This window comes from Leptonychotes weddellii, chromosome 7 (genome assembly GCF_054177405.1).
Source record: "Leptonychotes weddellii isolate Sample4059 chromosome 7, ASM5417740v2, whole genome shotgun sequence".
In the NCBI taxonomy this organism is placed as follows: domain Eukaryota; kingdom Metazoa; phylum Chordata; class Mammalia; order Carnivora; family Phocidae; genus Leptonychotes; species Leptonychotes weddellii.
This window is the reverse complement of record NC_138375.1, coordinates 55,449,114-55,473,245: the sequence shown is the minus strand read 5'-3', so window position 1 is coordinate 55,473,245 and position 24,132 is coordinate 55,449,114. Positions and strand designations below refer to the sequence as shown.

Below are 24,132 nucleotides of genomic sequence, written 5' to 3'. Positions count from 1 at the left end.
ACCTCCCACCACTCTGCCTCCCGCTCGCCAGCCCCTGCCACACCTTCATGGGTCTTTTCTGCTTTTGCACGTGCTCTTCCTTCTGCCTGGGCTGCCCTTCCCTGTTTTGCAGTTAAACCTCCCTTCAGATTTCCAGAGTCTCCTGACCTTATCCAGTTTGTGCCCTCGTCCTCTACATCCCAAACTTCTGGGCCTCCATCTATACGCTCTTCTCTTGCTGCGTTATAGCCCACCTGTTTGCAGCATTCGACTGTGAGCTCCCCAAGGGCTACCTCTTAAGGTACCCACAGGGGACTGTGTTGTGGCACCTCCGTGCTCCCAGCTGCAGAAGACAGGCGAGCGAGCCAGTGTTTCCAGATTGAGACTCTACTGTCTCTGTGTGGGCGTAGAGCATACAGGTGCATGCATTGGCCTAGGATGGGGTCTTCACATTTTTTTTTTACTCACAAAACCCTTAAGTAATTTTTAAAATTACATCTTTTCAGTAGAATCCATGTCATGCACAGTTAAATTCAGCTAAATCTAATAAATACACACCAAGAATGAATAAATGAACAGGTGACAGCAAATAAGAGATTTCCACCCAAGTAAAAAACCAATGTGGATTTATAGTAGCCAGTAATCTTTCTGCAAAAGTTAAATGAAAATATTTCCCCTACAAGTCTGAACAAATGTTCAAGAAAATATAAAACAATAACTTCCATCTGATACAAGATATTTTACTCAAAGATCGCCTGGAGGAAGTAAGTGTGGAACATTTTACCTCCTCCTGCTTTGATTGGGCAAAATGTTTTCCATGGACCAAGGAAAGGATGGATGAGAAACACACCAGCTTCTTTCTCATCACTGAGAGTAGCAGCAACACAGCAGGATGCACTTGGCCCAGACTCGTATGTCCCAGAATGTTTTTTTCAAATTGTGAATATTGTCATTCTAAGGTGGCTTGGTAGGTAGATAGGTAAATAGGCAGACAGGGGGATGGATGAGTGGCTGGATAGATAGACAGGCAGATGGACAGATAGATGAGCAGATAAGGAATGGAACTTATCCAGGAGTTTGTGTGCCCTGAGTAAGTTACTTCCATTACCAATATTTCTTTTCCTTTCACAAGATACTCCTTCGTAGTGAATGAGTTCCAGAACATTTGGGGAATAAAAGAGGCAAAGTAATTAAAGAAAAGTTGCCAGTACATCCCACTGTGTAATATACCTGCATTCAGAATAACCCAACATGGACCAAAACAAAATGCACAATTTGCCCTGTGATAGAATAGACCAATATTCAGACAAGGAAAAGCATGAGGACTTTCCACAGATTCACGGCACCACCCCCACACTATCATCCCTTCATCCCACGATCTGGAGTTTCCTACACTCCAGGCAATGCCCGCAGTGAGATGCAGGCAGGGTGAGAGGTGCATCTTCTACTGTAAAGTGGAGGAGGGGCTTTGTAGGAAGAGTGGTGGGAAGGGGAGCCTGCCAGCCATGGGAGCATTCTCCAGCAGATCAATTTAGGGGAAAGCACTCAGGAAAGTCAAGAAGCTGTAAATTGATTTCCTCAAGATGATTGTACCCATGGACCTCTTGGAAAGCCCTTGCATAGCCTGGGGTGTATGTGTCCCCAGTCTGAAGTCCTGGATGGGAACACAGCATATACAGTGATGGTGGAGAGAATGAGGGTAAGGCAAAGGGGCAGACCAGTGGTTCTTAAAGAATCCCAGTCCAGTGGCATCAGCATCCCTTGGGAACTTGCAAATTCTTGGGCCCACCCCAAACCTATTGAAGCGGAACCTACAGGGGTGAGGACCAGCTATCTGTATATGAACAAGCCCTCCTGGGGACTCTGATGCACACCCAAGTGGACAAGCACTGGGACAGACTTTTCTTGCTTTTGCCCCTTTTCTTTTCTGGTAAGAACATTTCCATATTCCCTTGGGAAACCACCTCTTCTTCAACTTGCAGACCTTATGGTTGGGTGGACTGGCCCATGTCTCCCTAGCTCCAGCTCCCGGGTCTGGCCCGTGACCTACACCTGGCCACTGAAGCTATGCTGTTCCCCTAGCGAAACTCCAGATCATGGAATGAAGGGGAGCTTCCTATTCCAACCACAGTGATTGGTTCAAGGATATGCAAGAGAGAGAATTGATCCAATGAGAATCAGCCCTGGGACTTTTACTGGAGCCTCTGGGGAAGATATGTTCTCTTCCTTCTGAAGTTATTAAGCCAGTAGGATGTAAACCTGGAACTACAGGGAAAGCCCTCCTGAGAACGAAGCCAGCCCAGCAGAAAGCAGAGAGAGAAGACTGTGCACTTGGATCCAGCTTTGCCTGAAGCCTGATGCCTGTACACGTTTCTGTTACACAAGCCAATACATTCTCTTATTGGCTTAAGTCAGTCTTCACGTGTTTCTGCCACTTGTAACCGAAAGAATCCCGAATAACACCGGGAAAGAAGTAGAGGGTTGGGGGGAATGGAGACGTAAGATACTAGAATACAACAGATCTATTTCCAAATCCTGGCTTCACTACTTAATAACTTCACGACTTTGAATAGGTCACTTCTCTGCTCCTCTATCCTTGTGTAAAACGAAGGTGACACTAAGTCCTTGGGAGGCTGCTGTGTGATGTCATAGCAGTCAGGTGCCGGAGTTGGGGAGTCAGATGACCTTGAGCGGGTGACTTCCCTTCTCTGGGCCTCAGTTTCCTCATTGGTAGGAAGCAGATTAAAATAGCTCTCTGAGGCAATGTGGTGGGAATTAAAGAAGTGGGTAAAATGCCCACAGAAAGCTAATGCTCAATAGATGACAGTGAGCCCCGCGTGGGGCAGGCAAATGAGACTTCAGTCTGTGACAGTCTTTTAAAATCAACCAGTGCCTCTGACCCACCCCAGGGGGCAACCCAGGGCCCGGCAGCCTCAGAGTGATCAGCCTGCGAGGCTGGAACCTTGAAAGAGTAGCTCTGTCTGCAAGCAGAGGAGGTGGGCAGAAATTCCAGCAAGTGCTAATTAGGTCCGAGAAGCTACCAGAGGAATGGGGGGAGTGTCTGATTAATCACTGGCCTGCTCTGCAGGGGGCCGCACACCGGGGCTACCTGCCACGTTCCCTCCTTCTCAGAGCTGGCAACCTCAGCCAGGAGGCCAGGCGGTTCTGGGACAGGACAGCCAAAGGTGAGCCTCGCAAACATCTGGTCCCAGCTCCCCGCCTAATGTGTGTAACAGACCCACTACCTAATTGCATGGTTGGGGAGCAGCCTTCACATCTTTAGCACTTAATTCACTATTGTTTCTTTGGAAGCCCCAATCCTGCGCCTGGGGAGGGAGGGCTCTGCCTGTTTATGGGGCTTTCAAGCCCCGGGCATCCCAGCCCCGTCTAGTTAGGCTCCAGCTACACAGGCATCAGGGAGGGCATCTCTACCCCCCCCCCCCCAACTTCCTGCACTCAGCTCGGGGCTTTACTGCATCGCCCTGCCCAGGCTCACCTGATTTGGCAGGAACAGCCCCAGACACAGCCTCTCCTGGTCCTCATGTCCTCCCCACCCACCCAGGAGGGGCACTTTATTTCTCTTGCCCCAAGTTTTGGGGCTTTATTGCCCTCTCCATTCCCAACAAAGGGATGAAGAGAAACAGTGGGAAGGGGAAAGTAGGACCAGGGAAGCCTGCGTTCGAATCTCATCTCTGTCACTTTCTACCATGGGACCTGGGGCCAATCGCATTCTTCTATGCGCCTCAGTTTCCCCATCTACAAAACGGGCCTCCTAACACTTATCTTGCCAAGTTCTTGTACCAGTCAAATGAGATCATGGTAATAGCTAGGGTACCAAGAGCTCACTCTGCACCAGGAGCCATCCCGAACAGGATGTGTGTGTGTACAGCTCTGATCATAAGGGTCTGTCTAGAGTAGGTGCCCGATAAACATCACTTCCCTGTCCTATGCCAGTGGTCAGGGGATGGGTGGCCGTGGAGGGAGGAGACTGAATCCAAACAATGCCCAAATGTGGGGCAGGTAGGTAGAGCGAACACCCTTATCATCAAACCCATTTCTTTCCCTTTTGGGGGCTAGTCCCATTATCCTGACCCCTTAAAATGCTAGGGTAAGGCTCCATCTTTACTCACTTCTGGCACTTGGTCACATGGTACCACTATGGGGATGAAAAGCAGAGGGGTAGGCTCTGGGACCAAGAAACCTCAGCCCTCTCCTCCTTGCCCTCTGTTTCCTTGGGTCAAGAAGCAAATTTGGGAAGGATGCTAAGAGGGACCTGGCCAGCCACCCACCTGGCCCCTGAGCTCCCTAGAAGAGCCCTGACTCATCTCCCTTTGCCATACTCCAGCGTGTTTATTAATCACTATCATCACTATTCATTGGTCACCTAATGGGCTCTGTCGTTAACTCGCTGGGTGCCCTGGAGCAGGTCGCTCTCTCTGTCTGGGTTGTGATTGCTTCCTCTCTAAAGTGATGAGGTTGAAGGGAAATGGAGAGAAGACTGAGGGTAAAACACCTGCCTGGGTGCCTTCCAGCTCTTCCTGGGCAGGAATAATCCCCAATTATTTGCTCGGCTATCTCTTTTGAACATTACATCGGTGACCTGCAAGGTGAGAACAATTGGATTGATGAGGGATACTGCTCAAGGTCACATAGCTGCCAAAGCGGCCAAGCTGAAAATAAACTCAGGTGCCTTAGGTCCCAGATCCCTGTACCCTCTGTGACACTGACATCCTGGAAAGGGTCCAGGAGGGTAGGAGTAGAGCTGTCATCAGGGACGTGGGAATGTGTTCTCTATCTGTCTCCTCCTTCCGGTGGGTTGAGGGATGATGGACACCAAGACAGGATAGAGAGGGCCGGGGGTGGGAGAGACTGAAACCCTGGACAGGTGCCAAGAGCTCCAAGCTGTAGGGATCAGCCAGACCTGGGCTCAAGTCCCAGTGCTTTTACTGACTAGCTGTGTGACCTCAGGCGAGTGACTCCACTTCTCTGAGCCTGCTTTATAAAATAAGGCTAAAGATGCCCACCCCAAAGACTGTTGGGTAGATTCAATAAGATTGTTCTTGGTACATAATAGGTGCTCTAAAAGATTTCCCTACTCAGCTGGACTGTGGAAACACTCACTTGGCTCCTCCGTGAAGCGAACATCCTAAGACATCATCCATGGCTGGGAAATCTTCCCGCCAGTCCACTGTGCCTATCAGTAACATATTTCTCATTGTCCAGGAACTATCCAGGAAGCCTGTCTAGAGTAAACAGAAGCTGGGCCTGCATCTTCCAAAGACAGGGAATCTCCAGAGGGGCAGAAAAAGAGAATAAATGCCGGCCTCATTGCTCTGTGAGATGGAGCAAAGGTTCTGCATGTGGGAGGTGCCCGCGGCCTGTGAGGGGGTGGGCAGAGCCAGCAGCCCAGGGCAGTGGTGAGAGCCCAGCTTACGGCATCGGGCGGTCCCAGGCTGGAAACTGCCATCCTTCTCCACATGGTAGCCAGAGCAGTCCCTTTACATAAGGTATATCGCATGTGGCTCTCCGTCTCACTCCCCAAGCGGTGGTCTGGCCCCCTTCAAAACTCTGCCTCCTCCCCTATTCACTGTGCTCCACCCTCCAGGCCCTTCTTTATTCTCTGACAGGCCTCCGGGCCTTAGCACTCTCTGTTCCCTCTGTCCAGAATGCTCTTCCCCTCAGTGTCTGCCTGTGCCCCCCACTCCAGAGGCCTTCCCTGAGCACTCTGTCTAAAATAGCAGCCCCCAGGGCGCCTGGGTGGCTCAGTTGGTTAAGCGACTGCCTTCGGCTCAGGTCATGATCCTGGAGTCCCGGGATCGAGTCCCACATCAGGCTCCCTGCTCAGCAGGGAGTCTGCTTCTCCCTCTGACCCTCCTCCCTCTCATGCTCTCTGTCTCTCATTCTCTCTCTCGCAAATAAATAAAAAAATAAATAAATAAAATAAAATAAAATAGCAGCCCCATCCCTCTCTATCCCTTCATCCTATTTTATTTTTCCCTATTTTATGATTTATCACTATCTGACATATATTCTATTTGGTTTATTGATTTTCCCCAATGGAATGTAAGCTCCATGAGGGCAGGGGCTCTGCTCAGTTCACTGCTGTATCTCTAGCCTCTGGAAGAGCATCTGGCACAGAGTAAACTAAACACGTATTATTGCATGAATAAATAAATGATCGATTGAATTCTGACTCCACGATTTTCTAGCTTGAATTGCTTTGGGCAGGTCATTTCACATCTCTGAAACCTTCAGTGCAAAAGACAGGGCACACCCTTCTCCTAGGGTTATTGTTCAAATTAAATGACAAGAGTGTGAAAGGAACTGACACACAGTAGGTGCTCAGTAAATGACAAGCACCATCACAATTACTATCCCCGGGGGTCTCAGGCTCAGTCGCCCACTCACTGAGGCCTTGGACACATTGATGGTCTCTCTGAGCCTCAGTCAAGGGTACCCATGTCCCACGCCAGGATGTGTAGTGAGGCCCAGGCAGGCCCTGTAAAGTCCCCAGCAGGCCATCTGAAACACGGGAGGGCCTCACCAAGTGGCAGCTACTGCCACCCTGGGCAGTGTAGGATTTGGACACCAGCCCCAGCTTTCTTATTCTGTGATCTTGGGGAAGCTGCTAAATGTTTCTGGGCCTCAGTCTCCTCCATCTATAAAATGGGAATAATGACAATATCTTCCTCACAGGTTGTCCTGAGGTCACAATGAGATCATGTACCTGAAAGAGCTTCACAAAGCCCCAAGCAAATGTGCTGGGACACACAGGATGGGGCCCCGGGATGGAGAGAGACCCTCATCATGCAGAGAGGAAGGACAGAACCAAGAGTTATGCTTGGCCGGAGCTCGGAGGTGGGTTGCAGAGAGAGCACACAGGTCAGAAGCCAAGCCCCGGCCCAGCCAGAGAAGGTTCTCCTGCCTCCCTCTTTCCTTCCTCTCTGTAGGGCTTCCCTGGGGACTTCTCCTGGCCAGTCTTGGCAGGAAGTGGTTTCAAGGGAGGCAGGTGACAGCAGCAGGACCCCACCGGAGACATCCTCCTCTTCAGTCAACCTCCTGCCCAATCTGCTTCCCACCCCAAGACTAAGCCGGCCTCTCCCCTACATCCTGGCCAGGCCCTGGGGAAGACCTAGGAGAAAGGGCCCCTGGAAGTTAAAGAGGCGGACAGACTCCTTGCACTCCCACCCATGAGAGTCTGGGCCCGACCTGGGCCCTCTGACTGCTCTACCACCAGACACAGAAGGGGGCCCAGGGCTGCCTTGCTCAGCCTGTGCCTGGCAAAACCCAGATGCGGGCTCCACAAATGACTCAAGCAATAATCCCGAGCCTGTAAGCTCCATGCAGCATGATTTGGGGTATGCTTCGTTCTTTGATGAATTCCCAGTACCTAAAACAGTGCCTGGCACTTAGCGAAGTGCTTAATAAATATATGTTGAATGAGGAGTTCCATCAGTAAATGAATGAACGAAGCAATGAATCGGTGACTAAGTGAAGTTCCCTGGAGGCTGGCATGTTTTTGGTGTTTTTTGATAAATACCCAGTGCACCGAAGAACACAGGAGATGGCGAGCAAAGGTTTGTGAACGTATGTGCCTGAATCGGTCATCCAATCAATGACTCATGGGAACGTAATCTCTCTGAGGGCAAGGATGTCCAGAAGCTAAGATCCCTCGGTCTAAAGCTGCGTTCTCAGTGCCTAGAGCAGCGCGCGGAGCAGGCGCGGTGGCACGAATCAGCGCACGAATGAATGAGCGAGGCCCCAGCTCTCAGAGCCAGGAGCGCACACCACCAAGAATGAAACACAAAGGGGCCCGCCCTGCCTGAGCCCCGCCCCCACCACCACTCACCTCCTGGTTTTTTTTAAATAATTTGTCGATTGTTTTTAATTGTTGAGGCAGTAATACTTGGTTCATGAAACTGCAATATACAGAGAGGTGAAATAAATAGCTTATATATATATAATATATATAATATAGCTGGTTTTAAAATATTCCCTTATCATTGGTGTACTAGGTCACGTGAGTCACGGAAGGTCGATAGCAGCATCCTCCAGAACTGCGAGCAATGCAGGGTCACTTGATTGGACGAAGCCGTCTGTCGTCGGAAGTCGAGGCGCCGAGAATTCCGAGGGGCACGCCTTCCCTGCGCGGTGTCTCGGGACAGCTTGCAGCGGACAATAAATAAATGACTGCAAACCAGAGAGCGATTTTTGTTGGAGTCTGGGGCAGGGATAGGGGGTTGGGAAAGGGGGAGTCTGGGGATGGGTACTACTTTCTCTTTGTTTTTCTTTTTTTCTTTTCTTTTTTTTTTTTTTCTTTCTTTCAGAACCTTTGGGAAAAAGGACTTTGGTTTCTCAGAGCGACGTTTTCCTCCTTCAAATCCTCCTCTGGGGACGAGATTAGAGTTGTCTGTTCCTAGAGAGAGACAAGCACTTGTACGCTGACAACAGTCCCTTTTTGTGAGTCTTTTGTCAGAGACAGGGGGTTTCAAGTCAACAATAAAATCCTTATCGCTCCCCCCACCCCAAGAGTTTTGGTTCGGTTTTTGTCTTCTTTTAAACACAATGTACAAAAATAGAGCTTCTCCCTAATTTTTCATGTAAAAATATTCCTCTGATGCAGTTCTCTGTGAGTGTGAGTGTGGGCCTGGGGGCAGCCTGGGGGGCTGCGGTGGGGCCAGCCTAGCCGGGGTGTGTGGGGCGAATCCGCCGGGACCTCTTGGTCACCGTGGTATACTTGAAGGGTTTCTGCAGCTCTGCCTGTCCCTTGGGGTAGCGCTTCATGAAGTGCACGTCCTGCTGGTTCTCCCGGGTCTTGGGACCCTTCCGCGGCCGCCCCTTCTTGGTGAAGCCCACGTACCAGCCAGAGTACTTGGCGGACATCAGGGCTGTGTAGTTGTTCTCCAGGACCTTCTCAATGAACACACACTCCTTGCTGGTGCCATCAGGCTGTAGGAGGCGAGAAAAGAAGGTGAGAAGGGGAGGGTGGGTGTGAGGGGCAGAGCTACGTGGACAGGGTGTGCGCAGGTGGCAGAGGCTTGGGGCAGTAGAGTAGAAGGCCCGACCCAAGTTTTGTCCCCAGTAATTTCACTTCCTGGATCTGTGCAGTGGACTTGTCATATGGGCCCCTGCCTCCTTCCCTACCCGCCAATTAGGTAATAGATTCCCACTGTCATTCAGGAATCTATCCCTTCCCCACTCAGTACGCTACAGCCAGGGGCTTCCACTTCAACTCTACTAGAACACGAAACCCAGACCTGGCCAATAAAACATTATTTCCCATGACTGCTGCAGAGCTCGGCACGTGGCCTGAGCCATCCAATCAGAGTGCTCCTCAAGACCCTTGTATAATCCCCCAAAACACAGGCTGATTTAAACTTAAGGAACATGTAAGGCTGAAGCAAAGGCAGCCGTTTTACCACAATGAGGAGAAACGTTGTCTGACAATAAGGCCAACACAGAGGAAGTAAAGCCAAGAGGAAGGGAATGAGAGAAACCAAGTTCTGGTCACAGCCTTTGGGCTCTGGACCAAACAGAATCTGAAGCTCATTACCTCATTTCCTTTAAAGTAGTTGAGATTATTTTCTATCACCTGCAACAGAAAGGAGTCCCTGCAGATGTGCACAAAACCTGGTATGAAGTCTGCTACACCACTGCCACTCCCCTCCACTGCAATACAGTTACATTTAAATTACATTTAACGTGGGAGATGGTGCATTTTAAATGTTTGGTGTGAAGAGGGGTGGGGACCTCCAAGAATAAGAGTTTTTGCATGGCCAAACTCCAAAGCCTATGCCTTTGGTTCTGAGATCAGGCTCCCCAGCAGATGTGTGAACTCCCTAGGAGACAAGGGATGCCGGGCAAGGAGTACTAGATTTGGAGTCAGAAGCTGAATCAACTCTAACACTTCCTTATGTGACCTCAGGCTAGTTAATTCCACTCTCTAGACGTCGGATTCCTCGTCTGACCAAACCAGGACAGGGACCCCTGCGTCACAGAAATGTTGTAAGGAATGATACTTATACTTGAGCCCCGTACACAGTAGGAAATTGCTAAATTATTTCTGAAGAGCAGGTGGTTCAGATGGCTCTGGCCTCCCTCCCTGGATCAGAGCTGGACAAAGGATGGTGGGAGGCAGGGCTCTGAATCTCCTCCCTGAGACAGCCGAATTGCTCCATGTAGAAGAGCGAGAAGCACACAAAGCTGGAAGGCCTGAATTAGCAGCACTCGAGTTTCCAACTAACATCTCCAAATTTAGGCTGGGCCCACTCCTCGTTACGGACGGATGCCCGGCCAAGTTGGAAGCCCAGCGGTCTGGCTGTGCGTGGTGCCTGAGGTGCGAGTTCCAGCCTTTTGTTTGAAGTGGAAAACAGGCTGGAGCTTCCAGGAACGTTCACCTTTGAGTGGAGGGCAAGCTTGGGCCCTGCAGACAAAGTGCTGAACTTTGCAGAAAGGGACAGACAGGGTAAGAAAACATTCTCTGGAGGCCGAGATCTTTTGAGGAGGCTACAGAGCAGGCAGTGGGTGGGACTGGGAGGCATGTGGGACCCAGAGGACAGTGTCTGTCAGGGGGTGAGCCATGAGGGACTCTTGTGAGGGAAGTGGGACATATGTACAAGGCAGGTAGAGGGGAGTGGTCTCTGGGCCCCCCATGGATAATTCTGGAAGCTGCCTATCCAATCTAAGTCCAGGTCCCTTGGTCACTCTCAATGGAACAGTCACAGCAAACTGAACAAAGCCTACACCATGCTGTTCCCCACCATAGAATACCTGCCACTACCTGGAAAACTGCTTTCATCCTTCGAGGTCAAGCTCAGTAACCACCTCCTCCAGGAAGCTTTCCTTCACTGCCATCTAGCTCCCTCTTCTTCATTTAAGACTCCATTCAAGCATTAGGTTTTATGGGACTCACATACTCCATCTTCTCCCCCTTGGCACCCACTCCTCCTCCCGCTCCCCAACAGAGCAATCCCATATCTCCCTGCCTCCTCATTAGCCCAAGAGCTTCAGGAGGTCAGGACCACCTGTCAGTTGCCCTCATGGCTCAGCACAGGTCTTGGGCACCCAGAGCATTTGTGGTTGAATAAAGGAGAGTTCTGGGATAGAAATGGTGGCAGGGACCCCTCAAAAGGCTTTCTCCTAAAAGAAAGTGGATACTGTCCCCTGAATCCCTCACCAATGTCCCAGAGACCGTCGTGAGCTAGGGGAGGCTCTCCTGCGGGTGTGCTGAGAAAGGGACACACAGCAGGTAGAGGACCAGAGCTCCCGGCCTGGCCACTTAGGCTCCCTACTCCTTCATTCACTTGCTCATTCAGCATTTCCTGCTTGTCAATTATAGGCTCGACATCTCCACGTGCATTATTTCATTTAATCCTCTGAACTTGCTCAGGTAGACTCTCCCTGCTAGAAGAAAACAGAGTTCAAAGAGGGCGAAATGGCTTGCCCAAGGTCACGGGACCTGTAAGAGGCAGAGCCACGTTTTTACCTGCATTTGCCACTGCAGCTCCTTTCTCCTCTGCCCAGTTCCAGAGAGGTCCATGAGGAGAAAGAGTGTGGAAGAGAGGGCAGGGCACTGTCTGTCAAAACTACTTCCCCTCCCCAGGCCCACGCGGCCGCCATCAGCATGAAGCAAGGTCTCGGACATGCAAGGAGCAAACACAGCGCCTGGCACTGTTTGTGTGTGTCTGGGTGTATTTATGAGGGCTAAAATTCCCAGCACCCCAGAGCTCGGGAGCCCCTTGGGAGGCGCCACAGTACCCGTGATGGTCACAGGAACCGCCCCCCCCGCCCATGAGCTCAGACACAGCAGATTCGAAGCTACTGGCAGGCCACACCTGGCCTTGACCCTCACCTCTGTTCCTGACTACCTCTATGACCCTGCTTATTGCCTGCAAAGATTTACAAAAAAACACCTGTGCTTGGGCCTCACCCCCAAAAATGCTGACGCAATGGGTTCGGGCAAGGCAGACCATCAGTATTTACAGAGTGAGTGAATATCCCATCGCAGAACTTTGGTGATTAAGTAGAATTTGAGCATCTCTCCCCCACCCCCACCCCCACCTCCAACCTCTAATCTCCTCCTTTCCAAACTGGAGTCCTATTCCTTCTATTTGATCTGAAGACTGAATCCTGATGACATCATTTGGCCCCTAGATCCCGTCTTACTTGAAACTAGAACTACCCCCTGGACATTTGTAGTTATGTGAGCCAAAGAATTCCTTTTTTTGCTTAAGGCATTTTGAGTTGGGCTTCAGTCGTTTACAACCAAAGCAGTCTTCACAAAGATGTGGTGGTGGGCAGGGGACCTCTCTGCCCTGAAAGGTCTGGGGTGGCCCTGTGCTGCCCCAAGGAGGGCTCACCAGTGATCACTCAGGTGGGGACAGATCAGAAAATGATCGATCTGGGGTGAATCCTCAGAGACTGGGGGAGAGGGGGGGATGCCTAGCACATAGTGCTCCATACTCAACAAATGTTTATGGAATGAAAGGATGTGCTTCCTCCTGGGCCAGGGAGATGTGGGGTCCAGAAAGGTGGCAAAGGGAAGGGGGCTACCTGAGCATGCAGGGGTGCAGGGCAGAGCTTTGGTATATGATTGTCATAGTTCAGCAGAGCTACAGCCAGGGGCCCAGAACATCTGAAAAGGCTCTGGTGGGGGTTCGATGCATGTAGGGCCAAAGAGGCGCAAGGCTGGCACCCAGGGTCAAGACCACCCAAGAAAGCTATCCTGTTAGGCCCCTGCAAAGGAGTCAGAGCCTAAGGTGAGGTCAAGGGTTTCCACAGGTGAAGGAGTAACTTTGTGGCCTGGCTTCAAAGGGGAAGTGAATGCATATTTATCAAGTGCCCACCAGATGCCAGCATTATCATTGCCATTGTACAGATGAGGACACCAAGGCTCAGCAGTTAGGGCACTTGACGTCCTGGCCCGACATGAATAATTTTAGCTGTGGCTTAAGACAATCCTCAGAAAGCAAGAACCATTTTTCTACTTCTTTGGTGCTTCTGCAGCTCTGTGGCCTGGTACACAGAGCATGGATGGATGGATCCGGAATCAGCCCTCCGGGAGCCCTCAGTCGAGTTGCGAGATGTAGGCACACAGACAAACAGTGACAACTTGGGTTAGCGACAGGCAACAGAGGACCGTGTGAGGGACTATGGGCTCCAGGGCAGGTGTGCTGTATGAGGGGTGGGGGAGGCCAGAAGCTGCTGAAGGCTACGCAGGACTTAGGGCAGATGGACAGAGGGAGGGGCGATCAGCATGTACAAAGCCCGAACGCCCTGCCCAGGGATCGGCAGTTGGCAGTGCCATGTGTCGGGGGCTGAAGGAACTGGAGGATGGGTGGCAGGGCTGTGAGGCCAGGGACGCTCCCCAGGGCCTTGTGTGTCTCCTCAGGGAGTGTGGCCTTTCTCTGGTAGATGGGAGACGGTGTGGACCCAAGGATGGGTTCTGAGATGGGTTGGGGGTGGAAGACAGGGGATGCGCTTTAGAAAGCTGATGGTGGGTAGTGGGCAAAGGCGAAAGCCTGAGGCTGGGACTCCTGAGGCAGCTGGGGCGACAGTTCCAGTGAAAGGATGAGGCCACAATAGAGGCAGAGGCAGCAATGAAGAACAACGCAGGGGTAACCCCAGGACCTTGGGGCCTGCCTGCCTAGGAGGCTGCGATGAAACAGCACCCCAAGAGCCTGTGGCTCCTAGCTACCGGGACCAGAGACAGTGAGGGGAGCTGGGCTAGGCGGAGGGCAACAGGGGGCCTGCCCAGGGCCATCCTGGGGCAGGTGGATTTGGGGGCCAGCCCAGAAGACAGGCGCGCCTGTACGGGGATGGGGAGCTGCCGCGAGCGGGGGCGGGAAGGAGGGAGCCCTCCCCGGGCTGCGCCGAGCCTGGCCGAGCCAGCGCCAGCTGAACCGTCCCCAATATTAATGACGGGAGAGAGGGCGAGGGGGCAGGAAATCGGAGCCGGCTCCTGTGGAAGCGGTGAGTCAGCGGCCAGCCGGCGGGCGGGCGGGCGGGCGGTGGGCGGCCGGCGGCGGGGAGCGGGGCTGCTCTTTTGACCCCAGCGCGGCCCCCCTGGGGTCAAGCTGCCGGGAAGCGCGCAGACCGGAGGGAGGGGCGCGCGGGCACCGGGCACGGCGGGCTGCCGCGCGCCCCCCCTGCAAGCCGCGAGGCAAGGAAGCCGAGCGTCCAGCCGCAGGCAGGTTGGGCCTGGGAGGCGGCCCGGGCGGGCAGGAGAACAAAGCGCCTGACGCGGGGCCGGGCTGCGCCGCCACAGGAAACGCACTGCCAGGCCAGGGGACCCGGCGCCCGGCCCGCCCGCCGCCCCTGCCCCGATCCCCTCGCCGGCCGGCCGCCCCGGGACGCGGAAAGTGAATCACTAATTAAAACCACTCTCCGGCATCCCGGAGCCACGCTCTGCGGATTACTATTCTTGCGCTCCCCGAGCAGAAGCTTCAGTTGGTGAGGGCAGTGCGGCTGGACCCTCTGCCTTCCAGACCGGGCTTGGGATCCCGCGCCGCTCTAGTGTGGGACCTGGGACAAGTGCCTCGGACGGCGCCAAGCCTCAGCTTTCTCCTCTGCGAAATGGGGATGGTAGTGGTGGCGACCTCATGGGATTATTTGGGAGCATTTTTGCACAGTGCCTGGCAGAAAGTAGGTGCTCAATTAGCAGAAGCTATCAGTAGTGTTATTGTTAACAAATAAGAAGCAACGGGACTCTGGCTCAAGTCCCTGGCCTGTTGCACTCTCCCCAGCCACTAGGGTGTGAAGGAGGGGAAGAGGGAGAAGAGTTGGGGGATTCAGGAAAACAAAACCATGGCTTAAACAGGAGTCAGGGCCCTGCTGCCTCCTCCCAAGACCGTGTAATAAATGCAAATCACCAGCCAGGGCCTTGCATGGGAACAGGAAGAGCCATCCTCCTTAGAATCAGGATCTACCCTGCACCCCTCACTCCACCTGTCCAACAGAACCATTTTACAAGTTAGATATGGGGGTGAGTAGGGGCCCAGCAAAGGGAAGAGAACACAGGGCACGAGCACCAGGTAGCTACTTGCCCGTAACACCTTCCACTGGAGCACCCAAAGGAAGCAAGTGTATGAACTTCACAAACAGGCACACCCAGGAAAAAAGGGGGACATCAAGCAGGACCCGAGGAAACTCAGAGCCCCAGGCCTGTGGGTCCACCCCCCCCATACCCACACGCCACCCTAATTTGTTACATGCAGCTCTGTTGCCTATTCCAAAGTAACAAAATCTTCCTGAAATGCTAGAACCATGAGACCCAGCGCTGAGGAGGCAGCGGGGTCCGGGCTTCTCTGCAAAGCCCTGGCGATTGTTGAACCATTGCTGCGGCCCCAGCCCTCGGCCTGCCGCTTCCCTGTTCTCAGTCAGCAGACACATGCAGGCAGGGAGCCCCTGAGCCCCTCGGGGTCCACATCGAGCAGGAGAGATCAGGACCCTGCATGCTCCCCAAGGTCATGACCATGGATACCTCGGCCTGGCAGGCTGTGATGTGGGGGCAGAGAAGGGGCTAAAGGAAGACATTACAGTCAGAATCTCTCTCTCTCTCTCTCTCTCTCTCTCTCTCTCACACACACACACACACACACACACTCACCGGGCTTGTTTTCCATTTGGGGCTGACAAGGCCCTGAGCACCCTGTTCCAGCTACCCAGTGTTACCAGGGGGAACCCTCCTGAATACCCTGGGAATTCCAGACCATCACTCACCTTCCCCACGAGCTTGCCTTTCCGGTTCATACACAGGTAGAATTCCGTCTCCTTGCCCTTGATCCGGACTTGACTACCGAAGGTGTCTGTCTCCACTAGGAGCTGGGCTTCGAAAGGCAGAAGGAGAACAAGACACATTTTTTTTACCAGGGGCAATGGTTTGGCCGAAAGGCTCAGAGACATGATCCCTGACCCTGTCCCTGGACCCCCTCACTGCTCCAACATTGGGCATGGGGAAGGCTTTGAACAGGTCTCACTCGGGCACCCTGCCCCTTAGGCAGCCAGAGAAGCCTTCTGTCTGTGTTCTCCACCCCCCAGCCTCTCTTGACTCCACTTGGGACCTACATGGCTCCAGCTGGAGGGTTGTTCTGCCCCTTGTGGCTAAAGACCAGTGTATTCTCCCCTCACCCACCCCACCAGCCCCTCATCTCTGTTCCCCAGAACAGGACACACAGCCACCAATAACCCCAGAGAAGTAGCAGTCTCTAGAATGGGGGCAGAGAAAAACGCATGCGAGTTTGCACAGCACGCTCACACCCTGCCTCGGGGGATATCAAGCTACTTCCTCCAAAATTTAGGTCAAAGGCCCCTCCCTCCAGGGCAAACATGTAGAACCCCTTCTATGTCCCCTCCCCATGCCACACCTTTGTAACTTAAAGTGGGGAAGGCCCAGAGAGGGGAGGTTTAAGGCCCCCGGGGAATGGAGGCTATCTTCAGAATATTCTACTTTGCTCAATCAAGGCCACCGAGGCTGAAACATAGCGAACTTCCAGGAGCCCAGAAGTCCCAATCAGGACCCAATATTCCCTGGTTCGAAGTAGGAGACCCCACACTAAACGACCCACTCTCCATAGAACCTCCCTTAGGAGAGGGTGGTGTCCAGAGCTGATCCCCCAAAGCCCTGACTGAGCAAGGGTGTCAAATGGTCAAAGGGTAACTGTCCCTTGATTAGGCATGCTGTGCCTAATCCCTGTCCCTCTGCCAATCCACTTTTTCTCCCCAATAAGGTGCTGTGTGACTTCAGTAGGCCACACACACTCTCTGAGCTTTCTCTCCTCTCTGGCCTTGAATTCCTATGCCTGGTTCCCTCCCCAACACCTCCTCCCACCGCTGCCTTCTTTGCCTATGACTCCCCCATTCTCACCCTCCCGTCTCTGACCCTTTGCTTCCCAGCACCTGCCCCTCCCTCACCCACAAACTTTTAATTTCAGTGACAAGGGACTTGCTTCTCCATAACAAAAATCATAGCCCTAAATACGGCATCCTTGGAGCCACAAAGCGTGTACCTCGGTGCCCCTAAAATACACTAGGTATGATTTTAATAAAAAAAAATTAAAAATATATACCCTGGTGCCCTGCTGTGAAAATTAAAACCATCTGGAACTCAGGATTTCCAATAATTAATCTAGCCCTCCTTTGACACCACTACTAATTAAAATATGATACCCCACCTTTCCAAGGAAAATAAGAAGAATTTACATAAAATTTAAAGATCTAACAAGAATTTAGTAATTCTAGAAACAGGGAGGGAGGGGGAGGCACATTCTTCTCTCCACCTTCCCCCATCCCTAGTAAACACAGTCAAGAAAATTAAGCAACACTGAGATAGGGGGTTACAAGCCCCGCATCCTCCCCGCTCCCCTTTAATTCAAACTCCCTGTAACTCTCCCTGGGAACCCAGAGCCAAACATCAGAGCAGCCTGGGGCTTGCTTTCTGCATCTCCTTGAAACGCTCAGGCACCACACAGGACGGAGGTCGTGGGGTTCAGGAGTGTCCCCCATCCCAGGGGGGTGAAGAAGACAGCACATGTAAGGGAAAGGCGAGAGCTTTGGAACGCGCAGACCTGGGAATGAAACCCCGGCTCCACTTGCCAACCATGTGATCTTGGGCCTCAGTTTCCTCACCTGTAAAATGGGTATAATCATCCTTAATCTTCAGAAGGTATTGTGAGGATTCCACAAAAGGAAGGCAGAAAGGTCCTAGCACCTGTTCTCAGAGGCCAGGTGAGGGAAGTAACTATTGTGTTAAGTTTTGTAATAACTGCAAAACTAAACCCTTTTCCCCTAAACACACACACACACACACACACACACACGTGCGCGCACACACACACACACAGCATAGTGGGAAAAAATCAGATGCATGTAAAAGGGCAGAAGTAGAACCAAACTTGTCTCCCCAGGCATGCCTTCTGACCTGAACTTCTTCAGCATCCTCCAGGGTCACAGGCATCCCACACTGCAAAGTGCATCAGAACATACGTTGGGCTGGGACTTATGGGGTCTGATTCCATTTCTGGCATCGCCATGCTGGGCTGTGTGACCTTGAGCCAGGCACACCACCTCCCCCTGGCCTCAATCTCCTGACCTGTGCAAGGGGGAGGGGGAGGCTCACCCCTATTCTGATTCTCTCTGGGATTGGGGCAGAGCCTAGGAGAGGAGTAGGGATGGGAGACTATAGAAAGGGGCTCAGGCCCCAGGACTATGGCCCAAGAGACCCCAAGTGAGTCTGAGGGGAAGTCTGTCCCTCTCCCAGCACATGCCTGGACCTCTGTCCCCAGAACAGTTCCTACCGTTCTGGCTCCCACGTGAGCCCACTGAAATTTATACTTCACCTTGAGCTTGGGTGGTTTTGTCCCCATTTTATAGTTTAGGAAACTGAGGTTCAGAGAAGCAACCCAGCAGGAGGGGCTGCCATCAGGTCTGCCTAATTTTCTGCTGGGGCCTGGGCATTAGGGGAGGTCCCCCAACTCCGGGGAGATGTAGCCCTCTGCCCGCCCCCCCCAATCCCCCAAGGCTCATCAGTCACAGCCCACCACAGAAAGCCCTGGCCTTTGCCCGAGCTGTCCAAAGGGCTTAGGCTGGGGCTGGGCTGCACCTCTACCCTCACAAGCCTAGCTGCCCTCACCCCAGCATGGGGAAGGTCTGCTCCAGATGCCATGCTGGGGAGCCAGCAGTCTGTTCTTCCCGACCACAGCAGGCCTTGCAGTGACCTATACTCCACTTGGGTGCATGACATAATGAGGAGGGAGCCGGGCCAGAATTATGTAAAGTCTGCGGGGAGTAATAGCGGCAGCAGTTCTCAGAAAGAGAGAGAAAAAGAGAGAGAGACAGAGATGGAGAGAGAGAGATGGAGAGAGAGACCCACCCACCCAGGCCAGGTCTGCTCCACAGACTACTTCGTCCACAGCATCACGGCCCCCCTGCTCATGACCCAAGCCCCCAACATGCAACTCTCAGGAGCTCAGAAACCTCAACTGGGCTCAGTTCCATTCTCAAGGCCTGTACCAGGCCAGGCAGGAGGAGTCTGGGACGTTATCTGGCTCCACTCCTCATCAGACCTCCTCTCTAGGCATCCCCTCCAGACTGCACAACTCAGCAGCCTCCTCTCTCTGCCAGAGAGATCCTTTAAAAATATAAAATTAATTTTATCTCTTTCCTGCTAAAAGCCTCCTAGGGATCTCCAACCCACTTAAAATCTAGCCTCTTCATGGGGACCCAGATGGTACACATGCTCCGGCCCCTACTGATCCTTCCTACATCCCACCCTCACTCACAGCCCTCCAGCCAACAAGCCCCTTTGCTGTTCCTCTCTGACACACCACGCACACTCCTGCCTCAGGGCCTTTGCACTTGCTATTCCCTCTACCTGGAGGCTGCCTTGCCTAGAGCTTCCCATAGAGGCTTCTCTTCTCTTAGGTTGCTACTCAAATGTCAACTCCTCAGAGAGGCCTTTCCTGGCTACACCATCCAATGTCTTACCGCCCTCCCCAGTCCAGCTCTACCCACCCCTGCTCCATTTTCCTCGGAGCTCTTCTCCAGATGGTCTTAGTTGCTATCTTTTTTTTAATTATCTGTCTCTCTCCACCGGAAGGTAAGCTCCACTACAGCAGACCTTACCTGTCTTATACACCACTGTGATTTCTGGTGCCTAGCCCATACCTGGCTCACAGGAAATGATCAACAAGTAAATTTTAGTAAATGCATAAACGGCTTTGTGAAGTAGATATGAGTAACACTATTTAAGGTAAGAGTTAAAGAAAACAAGATTCAGGGAGGTGAAGGGACTTGCCCAAGGGCACACAGCTGGTCAAAGCAGGGCAGATGTTGGGACCCAGTCTGACTCCACAGTCAATGCCCTCGGCCACTCCGCTCCCCACTGGCTGGTGCTACTCCTGCCACTCACTAGAACTCTGAGCTCCCACCCACCTGTCCCCAGCCTCAGGATTATTATCACATCTTCCGACTTGTCATGTGACAGAGGGGAAAACCCTGTTCCTCTCCGGGCCAGGCCTAGGTGACCTCCAAGGCCTCTTCCAGTTCGGCCCTCTAGAAATATTATCAGTAATCTACATTTATTTAGAGCTTATGATGTAGTGGGCACTATACGCATATTCTGTCACTCACAATATCCTCATAATAATCCCATGAGGTGAGAACTGTTATTATCATCCCCATGTTACAGGTGAGAAAACTGAGTCCCAAGGTTACACGGTGATGGAGTTAAAACCCAGGCAGCCTAGCCCAGAAGTCTTGGTCTTATCTTGTCCACCGCTCCCTTTACCTTCCCTCTGCATCAGTCCCTTCCCTGGGAGAGTAAGCGAGTAAACACCAAAGGCGGGGAAGGTCTTCGCTTTGACCTCACTTTCTTTTTTTTTTTTTTTTAAAGATTTTATTTATTTATTCATGAGAGACAGAGAGAAACAGAGGGAGAAGCAGGCTCCCAAGGAGCGGGAAGCCCGATGCGGGACTCGATCCCAGGACCCCGGGATCATGACCCGAGCCGAAGGCAGACGCTCAACCATCTGAGCCACCCAGGCGCCCTTTGACCTCACTTTGTTGATGCAGAGGGACTATTGGTAGAGATGCCCACAGTGCCCTTTCTATAAAAAACTCATGCTGCCTTTTTTCCCCCCTATTTTCTTAAATGCTTGAAGTAACAATGATAATTTAAAAGTCCCAACAAATACTTATTTGAGCATTTACCATCTGTAGGCACAGTGCTTAGTCTGAATGTGCAGTGCCTCATTAGATGCTCACAATCCTATGAGGTAAGGACTATAACACCCATTTTATAGATGAAGAAACTGAGGCACTGAGCAGATAAGTTACATGCCCAGAGCCACAGAGTAGGTCCGGGATTTGAACGCTGGCAGAGTAACTCCAGAGCTAGTCTGAGACAGACAGAGATTCCGAGTTAGGCAGAAGGGTACAGATACCCTGCAGGCCAGCCAAGGCAGGGAAAAGGGAAGTGACATTGACTGACTGACTGACTGACTGACTCCAGTGTGATTCCCTACCTCGGCCTCCCAGCGTGTGATCCAGGGCCTCACTTTGAAGACTTTTGGTTTGAAGCATAGGGAACAGCAGGGAAAGACACAGAGAGGCAGCCAAAAACCAGAGACACAGTGCAAAGAGAGACACAGGAGACAGGAACCAAAGAGAGGAAGCCCGAGGGAACAAAGCTGGAGAAGGGGTTTTCTTTTCCCCCAAGCCTCAGCCTCACCAACAGCCCCCCCTCCGGAAGACCTGCAGGAGCAGTGTGGGAGCCAGGGGCCCCCCAGGGCCCTGTGTGAGATGACCAGCAGCTGGCGGGCCATTATGGCTCCAGGGCTGACTGCACGGCTGGCTACTCTCCAGGTGTCCTCCAGCGAGGAAATGTCCTTGCCACCAAAGGCACAGGAAGGTCAGAGCAAATCAATCCTCCCTTCGTCCCTCCGAAGGTGGACCAGGTGGAGAGGAAGGGGCAGGGAGAAGAAATGCTTTCTGGAGATGTTTCCACATCAGTGTCCACACACACACACACACACACACACACGGCCTTTCTCCCAAAGTTCCCTTCTCCTAAAGTCCCCCAAGGAGGTTTGCAGCCCACGTGGGCTTGCTGGAAAGGAAGAGGGAAAAAATCAATAGGATTGATCAGGAGCTATATTTAATCCTAGCCATAACTCTAGGGTGGCTATTTCAGCTGCAGAGTCAGCGAGGTGTGGGTGACCACTCCTCACTGGGGACAGAAGTTATGGGACATGAGCTCAAAGGGCAGGGGTTTTGATGCCTCTTCCCAGCTGCAAGGGCCCTAGGGGAAGCCAGGTCTCTTGCTGCTTATACCCCCATTGCATGTTGCAGAGCTGGAGGCTGGAAGGATGGAGGGGAGGACGAGAGGTCGGGAGAAGAGGAGGCAGGGAGCACCAATTTGTGTGCCTGAGCTCTGTGCCAGGCACCTGCCCCAGGGGGAGAACTCCCAGACACACACGTGGCTCATCAAGCATATATCGAGCACCTGTTTGTGGCTGGCTCTGTGCATGGTGATACAGCAGCGAACCAAATAGACAAAAGCCCTCTACCCTCAAGGAGTTTGCATTATAACAGGGGAGACAGGGAGCAAAAGGCTAAATATGTAATAGAATACCTAGTAGCAATAAATGCTAGGAAGAAAAATACGTCCACAAGGAGACAGAGCCAGGAAGTCTCTGATAAGGAGACAATTGAACAGAAGCCTGAGTGAAATGAGGGAGCAAGCCATGAGGATATCTGGGAGAACAGCATCCGCAGGTTGAGGGAACAGCAAATGCGAAGAAGGCCCTTAGCCAGGAGCACACCTGGCCTGTTGGCTGGTGGGTGGGGCTGGAGCTGAGTGGGCGAGGAAGAGGCAGTGAGGCGAGGCTGGAGTGGTAATCAAGAGCCAGGCCATTCTGGGCTGATCCAAGAATTGGGATTTAATCCTCAGAGAGACAAGCGCCTTTGAGAGTGAAGTGACACAGTCTCACATTTTAGACTGCTATATGGACTATGGGCATTGGACTCAGAGAGTAGGGGGTCTCTGCAGCATCAGCCACACCAGCCCTTTCTCCTTATTCAAACACAGCCCTCCAACAGGTACCAGGATGAGGGAAATGGGGCCAGAAGACTCCCCCTCACTCTTGTCATCTGCTCAGCAAAAGGTCTGGAATGCCCCACACACCTTCCTGCGTGAGCCACACAAGTCAGTTCCAGATCATGCTTGGAGTTGCCCCATAATTATTTTATTCATTCACCCAGCAACACGTAGGTGCGGACCTGCTTTCTGCCAAGCCTTGTACTGGGCATGGGGACATGCAGAAGGGCCACTACTTTCAAGGAGCTCATGTTCTCAGGAGGGCAAGGCTGAGCAGGAAGGTGCAGGCCCATGCTGGGATGGGCTGACTCCTCCTGACCCCACACAGCAGTTCCACAGCTGGAAACACAGACGAATCCATGCCTGAGCTCTCGAGGAAGCCAGCGGAGTGCTAACTCCACACCCCGCACGCAGCCCCCCAGTGAATGGTGAGGAAGCCCAGGCTCAGGGAGGGAATGAGAAGGACCCCAGGTCACACTGGAAGTTAGAGAACTAGATTCTTCCTACTCAGAGTCAGCCCCTGAGATGGAGCAGGGTCTCTGGCCTGGGAGCAGTGTGAGGGCTGGGACCAAGTATGTCTCACCACCGTATCCCCAGGGCTCAATAATTCTGTACAGCGAGTTAGGGACCCCAGCTCAAACGGAGAAAAGATCAGACCACACCCAGCAAGAAGGTCCAAAGACCCTGCCTCCTCGGGCCCAACAGGAGCCAGAGCAGGCCGACCTGCTGCTTGGAATCATGCCGAAGAAGCCTCTTAGGCCTACAGCTGACATACCAGGGCCCCACAGATGCAAGAGAGACCTGGCTCCTTCTGGGAGCCCCAGGAATCAGTTCCTGAGAGGGGAACTTCTACCAGAGCCCGTGTGAGTACCCCCCACACCCATACAACAGCAGTGATTCAAGTAGTTATCATTCACATTTTTTGCTTTAATAATCATACAATCTGTGAGCATAAGAGATGCTCTCATTTCCATTACCCCATTTCACAGAAGAGCAAAGAGGATCAGAAAGGCTAACTCAGATCCGAGATCTCTAGCCCGCAAGTGATGGAGCTGGGTTCAAATCTTGTCCAATTCCGGAGTCTACATTCTCATCCCCTCAAAAGATCAACTTCCTGGCTGACACAGCCCCTCCAGGGGCCTGCCTGGGGGCTGTTCTGGGCACAGTCCTGGGAGGCTGGCCTACTACAAAACATTGGGTTTGGGGGTTTTCTTATCTTTTTTTTTTTCTGAAGTAGAAAACCCTTTTTTCAAATGAAAACAGGAAAGAATATCCAGTCACACTGCTTATAAAGGCAGAGTTGCCCCCACACTGCCATTTCCACCGCCAGGGTCCCTCCCCACTCCCTGAGCGCAGACTCAGTTCATGTCCCACCCCGCACACCCCCCACAGACCCCCCATCCCCCATCCCCCGGGCCTCTTCCTCTAAAACTCCACCTCTGTCACTGGCAGCCTGGCCCCTTGCAGCCAGGAGGACCTAATGCCTCCACACCCCGGGCTCAAGCGCATCAATCTCGGAGGCAAGTCGAGCGGGCCTTTCTCATCCTCACTTGGCAGAG

At 52.6% G+C, this 24,132-nt stretch overlaps 1 protein-coding gene across 1 annotated transcript in view; it reads right to left on the bottom strand.

Moving 5' to 3' along the window:
- Positions 1-7,819: 7,819 nt before the first annotated feature.
- The window catches only part of FGF18 (fibroblast growth factor 18), a 33,687-nt gene continuing 17,374 nt past the window's right edge, over positions 7,820-24,132 (bottom strand). Inside the window, exons 4-5 of the mRNA XM_081826300.1 lie at positions 15,700-15,806; positions 7,820-8,928 (exon numbers count right to left, since the gene is read on the bottom strand). Coding sequence (XP_081682426.1) covers positions 8,662-8,928; positions 15,700-15,806 — 374 coding nt within the window. The 3' untranslated portion in view covers positions 7,820-8,661. The remainder of the gene's footprint in view (positions 8,929-15,699; positions 15,807-24,132) is intronic.